Here is a 20,987-nt window from a genome sequence, read left to right on the forward strand (position 1 = left end):
CAGGTGGTCAAGCAAAACTAATGTTTCTTTTCAGTCTTAAGTAAGGCTGAGGGCATACACTGCTCCTCGGTAGTGTAGTTCTATAGCTAGAGTTGTATGAAGCCTCCGTGGCTTTCCTGTGCTCCTGACAGAGATCTTTCTCTTGTTCAGCCAAGGTGTGAAGGCACCGAATGGCTTTGCACAATCCTTCTCCCTGCAGATGTCAGCACCAGCGGGCTCTCATCCCGCACCTAGCAGGCCTCCCTCACAGCCTGCTGTTGCTAGAAGAGTGCCTGAGCTTCAGTCCTACTCTCTGCCAATGGAGCAACTGGGTTGGGATGAAGAGGAAAAAAAGGGAAGACTTTAAATGAACTTTGGTGTCCTGGTTTTTGGCTGGGATAGAGTTAATTTTCACCAGGAGCTGGGAGGGGACACAGCCAGGACAGCTGACCCAAACCAGCCCTATTCCATACCATAGGGCTCACGCTCAGTATATAAAGGGGACTGGCTGGGGAGTGGGGGTCACTGCTCGGGGATGGGCAGGGCATCTGTACCGGGCAGTGAGCAAATGGCATTGTGTACCACCCGCTTTGTATATTCTGTTAAAAGTACTGCTGTTATTTCCCTCTTCCTTTGCTGTCCTAGCAAACTGTCCTTATCCCAACCCACGAGTTTTACCTTTTCCTTCCAATTCTCCTCCCCATCCCACCGGGAGGCGGAGGGGTGAGCGAGTGGCTGCGTGGTGCTCAGCTGACGGCTGGGGCTAAACCACAACATTTGGTATCTGAGGAGGGGCAGCATAGAACTGTTCGCATTCCTGGAGATTATCAGGATTACCTGCTAGCCCAAGCTGTGTGAAGGAGACCACCGTGACTATGTACAATTGAGGAAAAGAGGGATGACAGAGTTATGTGAGCTCCTTGCACTGCCATATGGAGGTAATGGTGTTAATTGGGAATGAATTTAAATGAAAGAGCTTAAATCAATGGTAGCACAGTGGGAGCTGAAAGTAGCAGGAGCAAGATCCAAGACACCGACCTCAGCTGAATCACCAACATCAAATCTGCCAGGCATTAGGGACTTCACACCTTCTTTGCCAGCCTATGATTCAAAGCATCAAGTCTTCAGTGGTTCACATAAAAAGGTGTAGGCAGATATGGCTTTAAACTAGCACAGCTGTAGGCCTGCTCTCATACACACTCTGAATCTAACTGCTTTGGGGCCAGTACAAGTGAGGCATCACCAAAACTACATATATGGGCCCTCAGCCTCAAATTTCATGTTCCATAATAAAAGCATATGAGATACTACCTTTTCCAGGGCTGTCCATACACTTAAAACAGGGCTCAGGATCTGAAGTCAGAACCTAGGCACTCCTGCTGCTCTCTCCTGGCACAGTCCCAGCTTTGATGACTTCAGAGATAAGTATTTAAACAAGCCCAGCAAAAGCAGAAGCGGAGAGACTTGCCCTGCACATCACAGAATTACATTTGACAGCCTCAAGGATAGCTACAGCACAGGCACGGTCAGGTCTCTCGTGTCCTACCATCATGTCTAGGTGTGTTTGTGATGCCTAGACTGAAATGGGCGACAGCTGGTTGTGGATGCCCTTGCCCTGGCAGTGTTCAAGACCAGGCTGGATGGGGCTTTGGGCAACCTGGGCTAGTGGAGGGTGTCCCTGCCCATGGCAGGGGGTGGAACTAGATGGGCTTTGAGGTCCTTTCCAACCCAAACTATCCTATGATTCCATGATTCTATGAATGGACAGTTACTAGTGGCTCAATCGGGCAGCTTGCATGAGGTTTATGGCATTCAAAAAACTGCTTGGTAGCCATGAGAAAGGAGCACATGGGCTTTCAGAGCCTAGGTAAACTCTGGGGAAGAGGAGAAGCTGAAGATTAATGTGGGCAGTTAGCAGATGGTTGGCTGCTGTCCCGGAGAAGGTGCTGCATAGGTCTACCAGCATTCCTGGGTGTGTTTGGCAGCTACACTAAGTGTTGTCTTCCTTCATAATATTTGCTAACCCTGTTTCTTGCAGGCATTCTTACTTATCTGTGCAAACTCTCAAATAGGAAAATATCACGTGCCTCCTCTTTACACAGAGGAAGGTATTTGTGAAGAAGTACTTGAAATATGTTTCAAAGATTGACGAAGTTCAGCCAGCTCACCCAGTAGGTTATGGCCAGGCACAGCAGGACTTGGCTTTAGATGCCCAGCTCTGTTAACTTCTAAGTCATGCAGTGAGTCAAGAGGACAGCACTCCTGACTCTACCTGCTGTATGGCCCCAAAAAGAAGTTGGTAGGAGACAGGAGATGAGATTCGTGCCCCATATCTGGCAGTGCTTTCATTGATCCACCCAAAACAGCATCTGATATTTCTTATGGACCCAGTATGTTTGAGAGCCTGCTAGCTCTAGCTAGGATCACAGAGAAGGGAAAGGATTGTAGCCTTTCCTCCTCCACAGTCATAGAAGCCAGGGAGTTTTATGGTGATAAGCTCCACGCTATCAATTTATAGTCTCTCCCAATGTCCTGTTGCTGGGATAGCTCCTAATCTGTCTCCATGGCCCTTCTCAAGCCAGCAAAACTAGTGGATGCCACTGAGACGTTGCAGTCCAGTCATTGCAATGCACTTACCTTTTCCTTGTTATCCATGGTGATGGCAATCTGCATCCTTCTCCCCCGGCGGAAAGCCACCAAATGGTCTGTCTCTTCTTCACTCAGGTCTGGCACTCTGCCTGGGCCAGGGAAGCACTCGCTGCGTTTCTCACTGACGATGCGCTTGCCCTGGAAAGGACAGGATGAGTTAACGACACCTCCGTTAGTGCTGTGCAGTGCCCTTCCTAGGAGGGTGGCCATCCCCAGACTGCAAAGGATTTTGGCCTGGCTGAACAGAAAATGAGCCAGATATAGTCAGTCTGCTTGGTTTATACAGCTGCCACCCTACTTTAAGGGCTATGTAATATTACGTAGGCATGTTTAACTGAGCACAACTTAGGCAGGGTGGGATTTACCCTGTTCAGATGCTTTGCAGCATGAACACTGATTGACGTTTTTATTTTAGACAGGCAAGCCATCTTGCATTTGTGTCTTTGAAACAAATGCGAACTTGTCGTCTCACCAAACAATATGTCCCAATAAAATGCGAGGCTACATTGGAGCAGAAGCCTAGAGAGTGAAAGAGAAGGGAAACAGTGGTGTCCTCTCTAACCTTGCCCTCAAAGCAGTTACTACCCTAAAGTGTATTAACACTCGATAATTTATCATCTTCATAGTCATGTGTGTTCATATTTCTGGAATGATTTATTCAGCAGAGGAATAGTTTAGAAAACTGATATATAAACTCCTTGAACAAGGGCAGTTTACTCCTTTCAGATAGTATTTCCAGCTGTCTGTGTCAGTTCATTACTTTACTGCATGGATTTACATCTGGTTCTTATTTTGTTAATTATCTTTGTTGCTGGCTGAGCTCCTGCCAGTGCCCTCAGCCATCACTTCCACAAAATGAGCACATCTTCTGCACAAAAATACATACTTTTTCTCATTTAAAAGTATCATCTTTCGGTTCCATCATGTGCCTTTTTATTTTTGCCTTACAAGGAAATGAGAGTCTTAGTAAGATATCTCCATCTTTATCTCTGATCTTTCTCTTTTCTCTTCATCTGTATGATTGCTCTGCTTAACTCTACCAGGGATGACCAAACTTCAGAATCACAGAATCACAGAATGGTAGGGGTTGCAAGGGACCTCTGGAGATCATCTAGAAGCTTCCCTCTCTAAGGGATGGTATATTTTCCTCTGTTTTCCTCCTTGGACTTCCACACATACTGGAGTCTTTATTTCAAAGGAGCTCAAAATCTCCAAGTAAACTTAAGTGAAACTTGGAAACTCTTTGTGGCTACGAATTTGGTTTCAAAAACAAACAGCACACACTGACCTCAGATTTGTATGCAAGGCTTGCAAGCATCAGCATCAGTGAATTTGCCATGACATATGATATCAAGATATCTTACATTAGCCTCATCTTCACTTGGCTTTGCCAGAAGTGCAGATGTTAGCATGGAGGGAGCCTTGCTGCAGACAGCCTCCATCAGCAAGACCTTTTTTATTGCTTGTCCAGTCATCAAGCTTCCTACCACATGATAAATGTTTTAAGAGGTACTGGAGTATTTCCAGCATCAGATCTTCAGTCTCTTGTTTATTCTTCTTTCACATCTGTGTAATTTTGCTATCTCAGCAGAGACAGTTCTTAAGTTGGTCTGATGCATGCGAGAGGAGGAGCAGGTCTCTGCCCTGCCGTTGGTTCTGTGTGCCAGAGCTGCGTGGACATAGTGTACATTCCCTTGAGTACATACAGCTCCAGTTTTAGGTTTCAGCTGTAGCTCCTAACAAGTTTTGCTGCCCTTAGCAGGACTCTTGCTATTTCTGCTTTTCTTGAAATAAGTGAAGCCACATGTTGTGTTCAAAGCAAGGATCTGCTGCCAGTCTGTTCAATGCCATTCTAGTACTTTCTGTGTTGTTCTCTAGGTTTGTCTCAATGCAGTCTCCTACTTCAGCTGCTGCCGAGGACCAACATCTGTGAGCCATCCCTAGAGATGTCGACATCTTTTTCCTGAGAGAGTAAAATCTGATAGTCAAGAGAACAGGCAGTCATTAAATATGGAGTACAACTGCCTTGGCATCGACCATAGCCAGACATTTAGGTGTACTTTTACCTGCAGCCAGGATATATGTCCTGGGAAAGTCCCCATACCTATAAACTCCGTGAGCTGTTTTAAAAGTTTTAGCCTATGTATCTGCCTTGAGAAGGATATGATTTTATCAGAGACCAGGCAGAGCTGGGAAGTTCAAACCAGACTCTAAACTGCTCTGAAATCCTAGCTTTACTCCCCATCAACAAATAGGCCATGATATACTGGCCTTAATTACACATCCCATTGCAGTCACAGCGTTACGAGTGATTGCATTGCTGCACCTTAGCCAGTGACTGCCTGATTACTAAACGGAAGTCAGAACTGGTTGAAGATGTGAAGGCCAATGGCAGCTTTGGCAGTAGTGACCAGAAGACAGTGGATTTTAGGAGCCTGAGAGCAGTAAGGAAGGCAAGCAGCAGACTAGAGACCATGGGCTTCAGGAGAGCAGATGCTGAATTGTTCAGGAAACTGGCAGGCAGGATCCTGCAGGAAGCTGTCTTGAAGGGGAAAGGAACCCAGGAGACCAGACTGATTTTCATGGAGAAGGCAGAATAACATAAGTAAGGACTTCCTGTTGTACAAGAAAATAAGCAGGTGTGGAAAGAGGCCAGTTTGGCTGAGCAAGCTGCTCCTGGTTGAACTCAAATGCAAAAAGGGAGTGTGTGGGAGGTGGAAAGAGACAGGCTCTCAAGAAAGACTATGGGAGCAGGACCTGGGCATGCAGGGATGGAGTTAGGAAAGGCAAAGCTCACCCGGAGTTGAAACAAGTGAGAGATGTGAAGGTCAGAAAGAAGGACTTCTTTAGGTACATAAGCAGCAAAGAAAGTTGAAGAAAGCTGTTGGCCTGCTGCTGAATGGGGAGGGCAACCTAGTGACACAGGGCATGGAAAAGCCTGGTTACTCTATGCCTTCTTTGCTTTGGTCTTTTACTGGCAAGGTCTGCTCTCTACCTCCCAAGTCCCTAACGTAGTGGCAGAGTCAGAAAAATGCTTCACTCCCTCAGCGTCCTTGAAGATTCAGTTACAGACCATTTAAATAAAGTAAGAAGGTGGGATGAGGTGGGCTGCATCTGAGGGTGTAGGCTGATGTCACCGTGAGGCCGCTTTCTACTGCTTAGCATCTTCTGCAGTGATCTGGATAATAATTTTGGCTGTTTTCTGCAGCTCTGGCTTTTATACCACTGGAACTAGGTAGTACAGACCAGAATTCGGGATTAGTCAGCCACGAAGCTCACAAGCAGTTAGGTCTTGGCTTTTAAGTGGCATCTGTTTCCGAATGACTGAATCGCATCATATCCAAAGGTAACATTTCCCTTGCCAGAACAATCACCCAATAAAAACACAGGATGTTTTAGAACAAAAAGAATATTTCAAATCCTGTTTATGTTCTATGATTCATATATTTTATTCCTAAATTTCACTGAAACTGGAGACTGGAATTAGAATGGTCAGCATAGGATTCCTGCTTGCACTCGAAGAAATCAATGTGGCTTTTCTTTATGTCAGTGCAAATCAGTACTAATGGATGTGGGTGGAAGAGAAATTAACCTTTTGAATAGACTGTCTTGGTCTTGTATTTCAGACCACAGAGCTAGGCTGGATAATTCGAAGCTGCAAATCTCTCCTGCCATCCCCTCTGGTTTCATGGGGCAATGTCTGAGGCCACAAGAGTATCCTCTGGTCTCATTCATGTTGGCAATTAAGCTGAGATGATCTAGTAGCTCAAAAATACAATATTAACATGGTCATTTTAGGAAGTTACTGTGTATCAGCATGAACAAGCCATGCTGGTGCTCTTACCTTGTGAGAAACACAGGAAATGCAGTTTTATTTAACTCTACCATTAAAGACTGTGTAAATGGACACCTCTTATACAGTAGCTTGCAAAGTTATGCTAACTGAATCATCTGTCTTCCAGATATGTGAACAAACACTGCCCATTGTGATGAAAAGGTAGTGAAAACCAAAATCTTGTCAGCCACTCTGAAAACCTGAGCCTTCCTATTCAAACTTTCTCCCACAGCTAGAAAGGATGAAGTGATAACCATCATTGTGTGTACTCACAGTTCCCCTTTATAAGGAAAACTAAACTCTTTCTTATGCCTGGAGACATGGAAGAAAAGTGCTTAGCAGTTTTTTGAGGCCCCCACACCTCATGGATCTGTGACTTAACCCCAGAAATGTCAGTGGCATTACAACAGGGACAAATACAGCCTCCCTGTTTTGGAATTGGGGTATACAAGACTGCACCTCTCTTCTTTCTCTCCCCACACGAGCCTCTCCTCTTCTAAACACCTGTTCCTTACTCACGTCTTTTGGGGAGGAGGGCTCTGTAAAGCAATCTGGGCAATTGCCCAAAGCAATCTGTAAAGCAATTTTCTACGAAAGAATCTCTTTTCCCCAGCATCTGCCTCTCTGGCAGCAACCCTCCAGCCAAGGAGGCTGCCGGCTGCCACCGAGGAACTCTGCTCCCCAAGCAAGGCACTGCTGTTTCCTCAACACGCAAACAGTCCCCACAAAGGACGGTGTTCTCCTACCGTAACAGCATAGCTCTTGGGAATCACAGGAATGACTCAAGTCAGACCCTCCTGTACAGGGCCCAGTCCTGCATGACTGTATTATATTTGGGGAAGAACTAAGATCTGCTGATGTCCTCTGAAAGCAGACACATTACACCTTGCAGAACAGGCTCTTAACTGCTTGTTGTCCTGTCTCCCTGTTCTATTTGTAGCATGATTTGGGGGCTGAAAATGTGGTCTGGCTTTGCTTTGGAACCACTGAATCACTTGAACCTGGTAGATACTTTGGTGCTGAAGCTGCATATCGCTTTTTTCTTCAATGGTTATTATTCCCAGGAAATATCTTTGCTCCAGGGATAATCCTGAGTTTCCTGGGACATTTGAGGCACTAAATCTTCCCTCCTTTGAGCCCTGAGCAGGCATGTACACTAATCCCAGGTGGTACTGCTAAGGTTAGTTAATGAACTGGAGATCTGGGCTTGCTCTGCCCTGAACAGAGCACCAATACAAGGAGCAGGACGGAAGCCTCAAAGTGCACTGCTGGATTTACAGGGAAGTGGCACCTTCCCTGGGCCATCAGATGTTAAAAGTCACAGTGGGAAGGCTGGTGCCTTGGCTAAGCCATTAAACCCTGCAGTTTGTTGAGCAGATGGCAAGGAAGACTCAGAGGCCGATAGAGGAAATACCTATTTAGCAGAGCTGTGATAGCTAGACATATACAGGCTGGGAGACCACCAGCTTTTCTTTGTAATAGCCTCTCTCCCTCCCTCCCTCCCTCCCTCCCTCCCTCCCCATATTGCTTCTGGCTAAGATGGGTCACCTGAAAGCACATTCTGCCTCGTGCTCACATGTGCTTGTCTATTATTTTAAGAATACCAGCGATTTCCTAGATTGCTTTTTCCACATTGGGAAATCCTGGCCCTCGGTGGGCTAGCTCCCAAAGCGAGGGATGTCAGATGAGGAAAGCGCCAATGCAGAGCCAACGGGAACAGAGAGCGGGGCCCAAACAGCCAGCAGTGCCTGGCAGAGCCACCTCTTCTCCTCCGCAGGGCTGGTCCCGGCTCACTCACTGCCTGCAGGAGATTCAAGACTCTGGCACTAGCTATTTAGCTGCAGTCAGACAAAACTACACTGCTTCCCTTGTAGCATTTCACTGCGAAACTGTAAATTGAGAAGTGCCCATCTTACGTCTGAGGCATGCCCCAGATTGCAAAGGTAGTGTTAAAAATGCCCATCTGAGGACCGTCAGGAAAAAGAACATGGGGAACAAAGGAAAACCCTGGACTTCTGTCCAGTTTATGCAATTTCCCAGCTGCCTTTCTTTAGGGTTTCTCCCTTTACAGTGATATTTAGGATTGAATGTGAATGGTTTGCTGCACCGCCCAGCAACTCTGTTGCTTGAAACTTGTGCCAGCCATAGGAAGGATTGTGATGGCCCATTTAATCATGCCAGTATCACCGAGCAAGTCTCTCCAGGGACATCTGGTCAAGGCTTGCTCACTGAGAAGCTGAAGTGAGTTGTCTACCCTCTTTTAATCTTCAGCAGCCCAGACGATGCCTTAATAGGGCAGCAGCAACAAATAAGCTTGTACTTCAAGTGAAATCAAATACAGTTTTGTCCAAAATCCTAATAATTTTTCCCTCTCACCCATTACAGTCCCATGTTTTTCCTACTCATCCATTTTGAGAACTGTATTTAAAGTAACTAAAGGAAGTTTCTGGATTGATGCCACCAGAATGTTCACCAATAAATCAGTTTTCCCCTGTCATCACCTCAGGCTGCTGGGTTGTGCTTTACACCAACACTCGGGGAACTAGAGGGGGCTGCTAAGGGCTGTGAAAGGCGCTTAATGCAAGCAAACTTATATATACCATACAACGGGGAACTTATGGGGAGTCTCCACAGAAACTGCGTTTCTGCGTTTCCAGCAGAAAAATCTCAGAGCTCTAGTAATTGCCCATGCTGAAACCCTGGCACAGAGTTTAAGGCAGCAATGTGATTTAGCTGCCAGTGCTTTGCGCTAATACAAATCCCCATCTAGGGCCTGAATTCTGAGCTATAGATTATGGAAACGGCTCCAGGGGACACAGCTTGTCTGCGAGAGCCACTCACTCTGCAAATGTAATTGCTTCAGATATAAGCCCCCCATGCAGAGCTACATAGCCATGAGAAACCTTGGAGGAGCCTCTCAAGTATCTCATTGGTAAAGTTCAGTCAGTAATGAGGATGGTTAGATTTCTGTGTGCCCTCTATTCTAAGAAAAACCAGGATTTTTCCCCTTACATCAGGAGGTGTTTGGTTGTGCTGCAATGAGATCTCATTTGAAGGAGATGTTCGCGCTACTGGTAGTCTATCTGGAACAAAGGAAATGAGAGGCCTCAGTCCCTTTATCCTGAAAAATCATTCTGAAAGGTGCATTATTTCCTAAATGATTCACTTCCTTCAAGGTAACGTATAATGACTTTATAATGGCACAGTGATTGTGGCCTATTTCTTCATGGAAAGAAAGGGTAACTAGGTCACAGAGAAACAGAAATGAAAACGCATTTGAGGCACAAAATCAGAAAAATATTTCCAAGCTGCCTCAGAGGGAGAAATGGCTCTCTGCCTTTTGTTTACAGCCAAGGTTTTCAGCACTCCTATCCCAAAGCACCAGGGTAGCAGGAAGGGTGGGGTTTCACTTCACTACCCTGGGAAATATCTTTGGCTCAGACCTCAGTTCAAAAAAGCCCACTTCCATTTCGTGGGCCAAGCACGTTGCTGTGCTTAAAAGGGTACCCATGGGAGCACCATTTGATGCCACCATTTCCTTTTCACAGTGCTGCAGTGACGGAGACAGAGGCTGACCTTGTCCACCCCAACGTCTCAGTGAAGCACAGGGCCAACTGAGGGGTTTTTGACTCCTTCACATTGTCATGGCCAGCACACAGAGACTGTGCTCACCTGGGTGTTGTCTCTCGAGTTTCTCGCTGGTGTCTTCTTAGTCTTAATTAACAAATTGAAAAGATTGCCTCTTGTATTATTTTGGAAAATATTAACAGGCAAGAAATATTACCTGCAGCAATAATCTCCCTCCAGAGACTCACTAACTGGAGAGATTCCCTGAGTTCCCGTACAGGTGCATCTATGCACACAGATACTACATTTTTCCAAAGAAGGTAACGCTTCCGATCCTTGTTCCTGTTTATCTCCCGGTCAAACTCACTAACTCCAGTGAGAGCAAGATCAGTCCCCTGAGATATACTCCAACTGATGAAAATAGGAGCGTGAAGCTCATACAGGCACGTACTTCCTTGGACGTGCTGCCAACACTAACTGCCAAAGTTTTATCAAACCCTTCTTGGCAAATAACTCCTGACATGCCAAAGCTGCCATTAGGATCCTTTGATCATTATATCTACATGCACAGACTCCACGAGAGATGGGGTAGTGCCCAGGAGGGGATGCTTTGGGATTTAAAAAATTAAGTAGCATTTCCAATTACTTTTGCTGTTTTGCACAATTTTTAATTAAGTCTGCAAATACTGTGCCACATTTTCTGCTCATCACATTGGCAACTGCAACAGATACCCACGTCACTCAGGTTTTTATTCTCTGTTTAAGACTTTCTGCAACACAGCAACAGGGAGAAATGATGCTGGTTTTACCATCAAACATTACTGCCTCCCTGGGAATAGCTGGGAAGTAATGTAGCTAAATCTGTCCAAGCTCCCACTTATTTCCATCCCCTTTCCTGGCATAGTGACACAGTTTAACAAACCCGCCGGTGGCCCAGGAGGGCAACGAGGTGACTGATCTCTCAGCAAGGGAACTGGCTATGCACGGCTGGATGGAGCTGCTGGGAGGTTTAGCATGGCCTGGGGGCTGACTGCTGTGAATCAGATGTGGGGAGGAAAGTGTGTGGCAACTCGAGAAAAGCTGAGGCTGTGCTGAAGGATTGAGAAATGAGAGAAAAGGAGCGGGAAGGGAACTATTCCCTTTGGAGACGAGACACCGGGGCATGTGCTGAGCAGAAAGCTCATGAGAGTAAGAACAGAAGCCCCTTTGTAAGTAAAGAGGCTGCAGTGTAAGGGGAATCCTCTTCCCTGCTCACCTTGGCTTTGTTGTCCATGGTAACAGCCAGCTGCATCCTCTTTCCCATCCTGAATGTGAACATATGATCTGCTTCCTCCTCCTCCTCTTCTTCCTCACTGCCAATGCCGAACCCAGGGCTTGTAGGACAGGGGCCTCCCCATTTCTCGCTCACAATCCTTTTGTCCTGGAAAACGAATCACTTCCGTTAGCAAATCCAGGCCCCTAGGCTCACTGATGCGATTCCCTTCCCCAAACGCACTTGCACACAAGCAGGGAGGCCAGCTACAGAAAAGGCAGGCCTTGCCCTGAGGAAGCTTTCTGTGCCCGGCACGGTGCCGTGACATTCCTAGGGAACAAGGGGTTCGTTGTGTGCTCAGCAGCAAAACCCACAATTACAGTGGGTCTGGAAAATCCTTTGCACTTACAAATCTGACATTTCAGACTAAAATGCCAGAGTTATAGGAAACAAATGTCATCCTCGTCTCTTTCTGTAGCACTCTGAGTTAGATCAGGAAAGCCTAAGTCCTGATGGAGATGGGCTTGGAAGCCAAGTGGATGGCTCCTGAGGGTGGTGCTCACCATCGAGAGGGCTGGGCTATCTTGTCCATAGTGTTCAGTCTGGGTAATTGCATCTTTCAGGTCCTGTATGAGAGAAAAATGTGTGCAACAGCGCACCTCCGGAGAAAAGCGAGGGCCGGGGCGTGGTTGAGAAGTGAGCAATGCTCTAGCCCGGATCTAACAACCCAGGAGTGCTGACTGCACGGTAGGAGGGTGGGCTGGCTCAGCGAGCTCTGCACTCGTGCTGGCAGAAGACTTCACACAGGGGTTAAAGCAGGACTGGGCGGGTGGTTTACCGAGCCCCACACTGCCAGGAGGGGTGGACAGGGCTTGTCAGACACAGATTTGGTCCAGTTAGGAAGGAAGCCTGGGACTTGCAGCATTTACCCCAGTTATGGGAAGCCCCAGAGCAACCAAGGGCTACTTGCTTTGCTCACTCACAAAGCCCAAGGAGACCACGACTTTGCCCAGCCCACTGGCATCCTCAGAGGCATTCCTGATGCCTCCAATGACACACGTACACCTGATACGGTCTGCTTACGTATTTGCAGCGATGCTGACACCTGGGACCCATCCAGGGCCAAGTGTGCCTGTGCGCACATTCATTCATTTGCCTGTTAATTCTGCGTGTTCGGGTACAGGTGCCTGGGCATGGCTGGAAATTTCTGTGCATCAGCTAAAATCACTCAGAGCGCACATCTCTGCAGGGTTTTCACATCCTTTTGCAAGGGCTTAGGAGCTATGTCCGATGCCTGAAAGAGCTTTGCTGTGGAGGCTGTCTCTTTCAGAAATGTCACTTTGCTGAGGTAGGACTGGAGTAAGAGCTGGCCTGTGGTGAAGGAGAGGCAGCACTTACGTTGTGAGCTTTGGTGATGGTAATAGTGAGTCCATCCTGCTTGGGTCTCCTGGAAGTAACAGCCATTCCTTCCTGCTCAGCTCGCTTTTTGTCCTCTTCTATTTCCTGAAACACATATACATCCTTATCAGCCTGTACCTTGCTGTCTATAGATGTTGTCTATTTTCCTGTTTAGGATCTCTCCTAAACGAACCCATCTCCACCTCTAAGAGGGAGTGGACCAACTTGTGTCCCATCTGTGTGCCCTTGGAAGGGGTCACAGGCAGCTGTGACCTGCATTACCTGTCCCTGTGCCACAGGCATCTTAGTAAATCTCTTGTTGACTCAGAGTGTCCGCTGTCGTCTCAGCACATGCAATGGGAAGCAGGGGAAGATGATCAATTTGAGGTTCATGAAAGGAAAAGATTGGGTATAGAACCTGTGGAAAGGCTGGAAGACACACTAGGCCTGCAGAAGGGAGGAGCCATGATCCCTGTGCCAGTCTGGGGCCAGGGCATCATCTGTGGCCAGGGGAAGGTGCCTGAAATCTGGCTATCTACTAGGCAGCTTCTTCTAGAAGTCAAGTGTGGTGGCAGGTGGGTAGCGTTTCATACGGGAGGAAGAGTTCCTCTCCTCCAGCTACGTGTGGCATTCAACCTTCCCCATAGCTTCCCACTATGCACCATTTTTTGCTGCCACCAGAAAAGGTCCAAAACGGCTTCTATGGTATCAAAGGAAATGTCTTCTAAGCAAGACCCAGCCCAGAGCACCACTCAGTCTCTCAGCTCTGGATCCAGACACAAAGTGAGCTCTGGGTTTTCGGGTTTTCAGCATGGCTCTTTGTCGAACTTGAGACTGCCCACCCAGCCGGCAAATGTCAAAGAGCCCCTAACGCCAAGTGGCCTTGGGCACAGGCAGGAGAATATTCCAGACAAGCCAAGGGGGACCCTTCTGCCAGGAGTACCCTCAGGCTGTCCTACTCTGCACTGCCGTGTGCAGAAGCTCATGGAGGAGGGTAAACAATCCACAGAAAGAGTTCCAGGTTACCACAATGTCACCCAAATCAGCTTGTACAAGCCAGGCTAGATATCTCCTGCAGGCCACTGGGTAGACTCTCTTGGCCAAGGCAGGATCCAAAAACCAGTGGGTGTAGCTGGAGCACTTCCTCCTAATTCAGAGGGTAAGGCTGCAGTAACCAGCAGGGTGTAAAGCCTTGATTTGCCTTCGTCTTCCTTTTTTTCATGGAATCTCTTTTTGGGCTCCTCTGTGCTCCACGGAAACACTGAGACTGGCCAGGGAAGAGCTTCAGCCCATACCACTGCCCTGGTAGGGAGGATAAACCTATCAAATGTCTTGAGGATGCAACCTCCTATGCATCCAAGATGCATAACCACGAGGCACTGGGAAGGACAGACAGGGACAAAGTCAGAGGAATATAAGGCAAAGGGGTGGGAAAGGTGTGATGCAGATAAAGGAAGATGGTAAGGCAAAAGGAGATGCTGCAGCAGCAAGGCAAGCATCAGCGAGCCTGCTTTCCAATGCAATTCAGGAGCCGTAGCTAAAGGCAGAGCTCTGCCCACCTGCTCCGAATGCTTTCTGATGTAAAAATGTTATCTAACAAAGTCACTCTGACACTGCTGACCATTTTCTTTACACTGCGAGTTGAGGACTCCAAAATAGAGCTGGGGAAGTTCAGAACCTGCAAACTTACCTGGTATCTTCGTATGAGCGCTTCATTCTTTTTCCGCAAAGCCAAGATTTTCTTATCAAGTTCAACATCTTTCTGCTCTTTCTTTCTTAACACTGCGTCATCCACAGTGGCATCCTGAAAACAGAAGGAGCAAAGCTCTTCTCAGTCATCACACCAACAGGACAAAGCCTGCTCCTTCTGTTTGGACAGGGTGGGAAGTGGAAGAGTCTTTCCCCACCATTCCTCCCCTTAGTCCTCCATTAAAAAGAATACTGTATCTTGTAAATTGACTTCTTCCTGACAGAACAGACCTTTTCTTGTCTTACAATTTTTTTTCAGCAATGAGGTAGGTAGAACAAAAAGCTGATGTCCCGCTTTGATGGCTGTCGATAGGCTCCAGAGTTAACACACTGCTTAGCTGCATGCAGTAAATGACACGTCCCTGCAGTTGATTCAGGTGTTCTCAGGCACATCAGTTCCCCTCCATTTACATTCAGAGAGCACCTTGGTTACCACAGGGGATAACAAATCGGATTTTTTAAATTCTAGTGACAGCAGTGTCTAGCGAAAATTAATGCTGATGAGCATCAACTCACTGCAGCAAGCTGATCCGTATCGTCTAGACTCTGCCCGGTATTTGCATGAAGAGCAAGGTGGCAAGGCTGAGATCTCCAAGGCACTACAGGTTTATTTTTAAACAGCATTTTTGTGCTCTCCTTATCAGCATGGCATCTACATGCTGCAGAGGTCTCATATTCCCTCTCCTTCGCTCACACAGAGAGCTGGGTAAGACAAAGTGAGACTGAGGAGGGGAGGAAAGGAACCCCAAATCTCTGGGCAGACATTGCACGCCTGGATATGTATTTTGCTGACATCGTAACTCAAACCACCATCAGGCTACCCCCAGCCTGCTGCATTTGCCATTTGGCCCCGTGCAGTAAATCTGCCGCAGCAGCACTGCAGCAAATCGAGCTGCCGTGCATGCTGCATATTGCCCACAGTGCAGGAAAGTTTGGAGGAATCAAGAAGCAAACGTCACAAAAATGTTGCCCATCTCGCTACAACTAGATGTTGCTCCTGCGAGTGACCCTCAGGGTTGTGTCCCTATTAAGCGGACACAGCCAGTGCCTGGTGGAAAGACATATTGACGGTCCCCAAGGGCTGGCAAAGAGGCTCGTGTGTGCCCATGTCCTCTGGGGCCGGCATTGCCTCCCTGCAGCTCTGGCGCTCCTCATGACCATCCTGGCCCCATCCTCGCCCTGGACCTGTCAAGGTCTCTGGGGCCGGTGTCAGACCCTGCTCCAGGGCACCTCAGCCCCAGCCATACCCCGGGAGCAGGGAGAGGGACCTGCCCTGGGGAAAGCTGCACCCCACCTTCAACCCTGGCCTCGGAAGGTTTCCCAGCCCCAGCCCTGAGCTACTCTGATGGCCGCTACAAGCCTGGTCCTACAACCACCCCAGTTGCATGGGTATACTGGGCATAACTGGTGAGGTTTCGGTAGCGAGGGGCAGGCTGCAGGTGCCTTGTGAGGGAGGCAGCCAGGGACTGCTCCCAACCGGTCGCAGCCGGTTCCGGCCAGTTCCCCCACGGGCTTCCCGCCAAAAGTCAGCCAATCAGGGGAGCCCGCGGCGCCCCGGAGCCTTGACAGGAGCGAGGCACCCGCGCACCCCTCAGGGCAGGCAATGGAGCCGCCTGGAAAGAGAACAGGGGGAATGAGGCCAGAGCAGGAGGAGGTCGAGAAGAAAAAGGTCTGCTGGGAGGAGGAGGAGAGACGTCCATGCCGGTGGGGGACCCTTGAGGGGCTGCTGCCGGCGTGGGAGCCACCAGGCGTGACCCCCATTGCCGATGCTGCCCTCGCCTCGGCGAAGGGACGGAGTGCCCTGTGCTGAGGGGGATGGAGAACAAGACAGAGGGGAGCGGTGCCAGGAGAGAAGCAGGGGTGATTTTTTGTTTTGTGTTTGTTTAAAACTAGAATCAGTCATTAATAGATGGTTAATTGGCAAATAAAATTGATTTAAATTCCCCAAAACTGTAAAGTGTTTTTGCTCACGATGCATGGGCAAGGCATGTTTTTTGCCTGTCTCCATTGGCTTCCCATCAAATTCCTCATAAAAACACCAAGACCCTGAGGACAAGTGTTAGCATCCCCATTTTCACGGGAGCGAATCGCCACTGCACCCCTGTGAGCGAGCATTTCTGCTGCCCTGGGTTCTTCAGGGCTGACGGCTCCTGGCTGTGCCCACCCCAAGGGCGAAATCCCCAGAAGCATCCTCCACCGCCGGCTCTGCGGCACGCAAGGCTGGGAAGAGCTTCTGCCCAGGCAGGAGGGGTTTTCCCTTCATTAATCATGACATAGCAGGTGTGACCTCCTTCGGGGCAGTATGCATCAGGGGCCAGCCATGGCAGCCAGGGACACAGGATCTGGGTCTGACACCCGCCGTGCCTGGGTGCGTTCCTCCAGGCAGCCAGGCTCCCCAGGCTCCAGCCTCGAGCGGTAGCCACCAGGCTTGCAAAGCCCTTCTCCCAGGAGGGGAGGGTTTGTCCTGGAGACCTCAGTTGCCTTTTGCCTCGTCCTAATTAGGTCACCAGAGGAAAAACTGGAGCAGTGGAGGTCTGGAGGAGGGGATAGAGGGGTGTTGTCTACACAGCTCTTCTTAACCTCAGCAAATATGCAGTGTGAAGCCCAAGGCTAGAAGGCAAAGAGTAAAACCATAGATGCTAGCCCAGGGGAGGGAAAGCCTTTGACTCTGCAACACGTTCCCAGCTATGTGAACTTTATCCAGTGATGTACAGGGGCTCCAGCCTCCTGAAGATGTATGTATTTATAGTGTGACAGTGCATTGCATGCGGCTGTGAACCTGACCCTTGATTTCTTGTGTGTCATGTAGCATTTCACCAGGATGGGAATGTCCTGCCTATTTGAAAGCACAGGATTTTAGACGGGCTGCAGGAATTACCCTCTTAACATGGGAAGATTTTCAGCTACCCTAGAGACAGACACCACGTAAGAATTTGGGCACATTTCATCAGCTGGCCCTTTGGAAAACGGTTCTAGGTAGCGTGTGGGAATTCAGCCAGGGGTTAGCATCACTGCTCTTCCAAAGGTGTCACAGGGCTCCTGGGAACCAGGGCTGCAAATCATCCCCTGCGTGCATGGCCAGTGCTTGGCTCCAAAGGAAGGGATCCAGCTGCTGAATCACCACACATCCCTGCAATGCTAGGTCTTCCTTTCAAGGGCTTTACATGAAAAAACCCCAAAGCTAACTACATTTCTGCTCTGCTCAAGCAGATCTGTGCTTGATACGGATGGGGGGAAAGGTCTGCCTAGGCAACGTTCTTTGGAGAAAAGGGACTAAAGGTTGAAAATGTGATGCCATCACAGAGGATGTCAGAAACCCGAGGGGGGCAAGGCAGGAGAACCAGTTTGCTAAAGCAGACCTCGGATCCTGCACAAGCGCATCTTCAGTTGTATCCCCGATGAGGGGTACGTGATCAGTGCTGATTTAACGGCCCTCACAAGGGCCACTCTGCCAGGACACAGGCATGCATTTGTCTTCAGGTGGAACAACAGGGACATTTAAACCACCTCCATGCATTCTCCTGCTGGACAATGGGATTTTGTCAAGGTCTGGGGGAAAGCAAAACATGCTTTTCCCCTGCCATCATTCAACCGGGTATGCAACAGGTGAGTGTATTGTATATGTGGGTGGATACACTTTCATGGCAATTTTGCAAGGCTGATTAAAGCTGAATTCAGTGTTTACCTGAACAGAAGCTATTCTGTGAGCACTAAATTGGCAGGTTTGCTGTTTGCTGAGTGCTGGGGTGTTGGCTGCTTGAGGGTGGGATCAAAGTGGTGCATGCCCTCAAACACACCCCTTTCATCTTGAAATTCCTTTGAAGGAGGACTGACAGAGCTACCGGCTCAGGAAGAATTTAAAAATTCCTGCAGAGATTGTATTTGTGCTCTTCTCTTTTCAAAGGCAAAAGATGGAAAAGACCTGTCGGGCCATGCTCCCTCTCCGCGCGAGACTGCGCATTTGTCAGCATTTTGTCTACGTTGCAACACAGCTAGTGCGGGGGGAGGGAAGGGGGGTCTTTCCATTTCCAGCTGGAAACAAGTCACTGGAAGGAAAGTTTTGCTGATATTCAGCACTTCTCCTCCCCTTTATTAATGAAGCCATTAACTTATTTGTCTCTGCACGATCCATTTCAGCACATGCTGGGGAGCTGCAGAGGAGAGGTGGTCCCTTGCCCACACACCCCGGGGCCGCAGAGCAGCCGAGTGGCGTTTTGAGCCCACGCACCGACTCGCAGGGGCTCACCCATTGTATGGTTAAGCCAAGTCAGCATTTGCTCGTCAGCTGCCGCTCGGAGCCAGCCGCTAACAGGGGGATGTGCCCTCTCCTCCGCTTCTGGAACGAATCTGCCGCCCCAGCCCATGCTGAAGCTGATGCACAGGATGAAAAGTGGCTACACCGTGCCCTCCCCAGAGCAAAGCTCTTCCGGGGAGCCAAGGTGCCCGTATGTCACAGCGACGGGAGAGTTATAAATGGCTTTGGCAGAACAAACGTGCGATGGCTTTGAATCGGAAAGCAGCCGAGCCCGATGCCTCCTAGATAGCAAGGCAGAGTGACAAAGCCGCAGACCAAGAGGCCTTTTTCTATTGCAAATAAAAATGTCACAAATGGAAAATTGGACAGCGAACGGTTTCGTGCTTCAATTAAATGACGACATCTCATTCTGTCATACCCCCCACTCCTAAGTGGCACACACACTTGCTACGCAGCTCATCGGGGGCTGGAGGGACGCCTCGCTCCACTGTCTCTGTGTGCAGTGTTTCTTCTGTCGCATACTTCTACGATTGCCTGCTTCTACAGCGAGAGACCTCGGAGGCAGCAGGGTTGGAAAAGCGAGAAAGACAGAAGGTGGGGGGGAGGGAAGAGGAGAGAGAAGCAGGGCCACTCTTCTGCATAAGCAAATGCATCCGTTCTTTTTAAGAAATATCCTCTGCTTGACAGCTGCGGCTGAAACCCTTGCCGGGATAGGCAACATCCAGCACTGCCTGGGTTTCTGTTTGTCATCTACCCCGGACTCCCACCCTCCCGGGAGGCACATTGTCCTGAGCCAGCCACTGCAACCTGCCCCGGCAATGGACACGCAAACCCCGGCACCCAAAATCCACCCCCCCCGGCACCTCCCCCCCGATGCGGCACGGCTTGTTTGCTCCCCTGCCTGCTGGCAGCCAGGCGAGGAAAAAAAAAAACAACAAAGCGACAACCACCGAAAGGCCACCCTGAAGGAACCGAGTGCAAGTCCTTTCGTGGCCTTTTTGGGTGAGGGACCCCACCGCCCCGTGCCCCTCCCAGGCCCCACAAAGGCAGCACTCACAGCTCGGTGCATGTTGGACATCAGCGGCGAAGCCCGGCGGATTCCAGAGCAGAGCTAAAAGAGGAGAGCCATCAGACGGCCTTTCTCAGCACTGGTTGCACAGCATACAAGATCATGTTTTGATTACAAAAGCCTCGTCTGGGCTCCCAGCCAAGAGCACTGGCTGCCTAATATACCAAGCACAGACAGGGTTTTGAGTGCCTGTGTCCTCCTCTCCAATCTCTCTCTTTTTAAAAGAAACACTCCCCCTTTTCCCCCCTCCTGACTCCTTTTAACTTCCTGATGCCACAAGCCCTCGTTCAAAGTGGGAAAAGCCGGGCGAACAATGAAAAATGGATCAGGCAAACAGCTTGACTTCACTTCGTGGCCATTCATGGGGTCGTGTTATTTGTTATGCATGGCTAGTTGCGCGCCTGGCGGAGAATTGGGAAAATATCTGGGGTCCTGAATGTCTTGCTAGTGTATGTACAAGAGCTTTCATGGGGAAAAAAGTGCCGGACTTGCCTTTCTCTATTTAATGTCAGTATTCTTTGGGAATGATTTCCGTGCTTTTAAAATGTGCCTTTCTTTCAGGGAGGGAGCAGAAGGGATGCTGTGGGGTGGGCATCGCCATCCAGCACCATGACTAGCAGAAAGCATGTGGTCAAAGAAAAGGGCCCCCCCAGCAAGTCCTTGTCTGAAAGCTGCCAAAATGACCCCCAGAAGAGTCACAAACAGTGGGGCTTTGAGGAAACAGGCAGCTTTTGTCTGCTGCGGTCACAGGTTGCCACAGTTGAACCCTTATATCAGCGCCATGTCCTGGCTGTGTGCTATGTCCTCCCTTAGTGCAGACTGGATCCCCCTTTCCTCAACCCAGATCAGGCGAGAGGTGAACAGGAGATGGAAGCACACAGGGGAGTATTTTGTTGCCCAAGGACTGATGCGTGCCCCAGCCTTAATGAGGGCCCTGCTATGTTCGTACGTTGTAGCATTAAAAAAGGAGCAGGTCTGCTGCTGGTACTTATCCCCTCTAAGACCTTTGAGCAGGTCAACCACTCACAAAACCCAAGTAGTTCAACCCGAAATCCAGCATGGTTAGGGGAAACCTTCAAAAGACTTTGAAGAGCTCTGAATTTGGCCCCTCCTCTGCGCATAGCTCTAGCTATTGGAGATGGGGGCTAAGACGCTAAAGGAGCTGGAAGCACAGCTTAGTAAAAGTGCTTAGAGGGAAAGACTGACCCATATTAATTAGTAGCTACTCAAATGA

General features: G+C 49.0%; 1 protein-coding gene across 4 annotated transcripts in view; it reads right to left on the bottom strand.

The window, feature by feature from the left end:
* The window catches only part of CCDC9B (coiled-coil domain containing 9B), a 50,285-nt gene extending 30,311 nt beyond the window's left edge, over positions 1-19,974 (bottom strand). Inside the window, exons 1-6 of one of the 4 annotated variants that reach the window (XM_075755639.1) lie at positions 19,742-19,897; positions 14,371-14,484; positions 12,681-12,785; positions 11,846-11,908; positions 11,286-11,450; positions 2,617-2,766 (exon numbers count right to left, since the gene is read on the bottom strand). In XM_075755639.1, coding sequence (XP_075611754.1) covers positions 2,617-2,766; positions 11,286-11,450; positions 11,846-11,908; positions 12,681-12,785; positions 14,371-14,484; positions 19,742-19,762 — 618 coding nt within the window. In that variant the 5' untranslated portion in view covers positions 19,763-19,897. Of the gene's footprint in view, positions 1-2,616; positions 2,767-11,285; positions 11,451-11,845; positions 11,909-12,680; positions 12,786-14,370; positions 14,485-19,741 lie in introns of all 4 variants that reach the window. The other 3 variants (XM_075755640.1, XM_075755641.1, XM_075755642.1) reach the window with 3 other exon arrangements.
* Between the last annotated feature and the right edge of the window lie 1,013 nt (positions 19,975-20,987).

The sequence above is a fragment of the Balearica regulorum genome, chromosome 5 (genome assembly GCF_011004875.1).
Source record: "Balearica regulorum gibbericeps isolate bBalReg1 chromosome 5, bBalReg1.pri, whole genome shotgun sequence".
In the NCBI taxonomy this organism is placed as follows: domain Eukaryota; kingdom Metazoa; phylum Chordata; class Aves; order Gruiformes; family Gruidae; genus Balearica; species Balearica regulorum.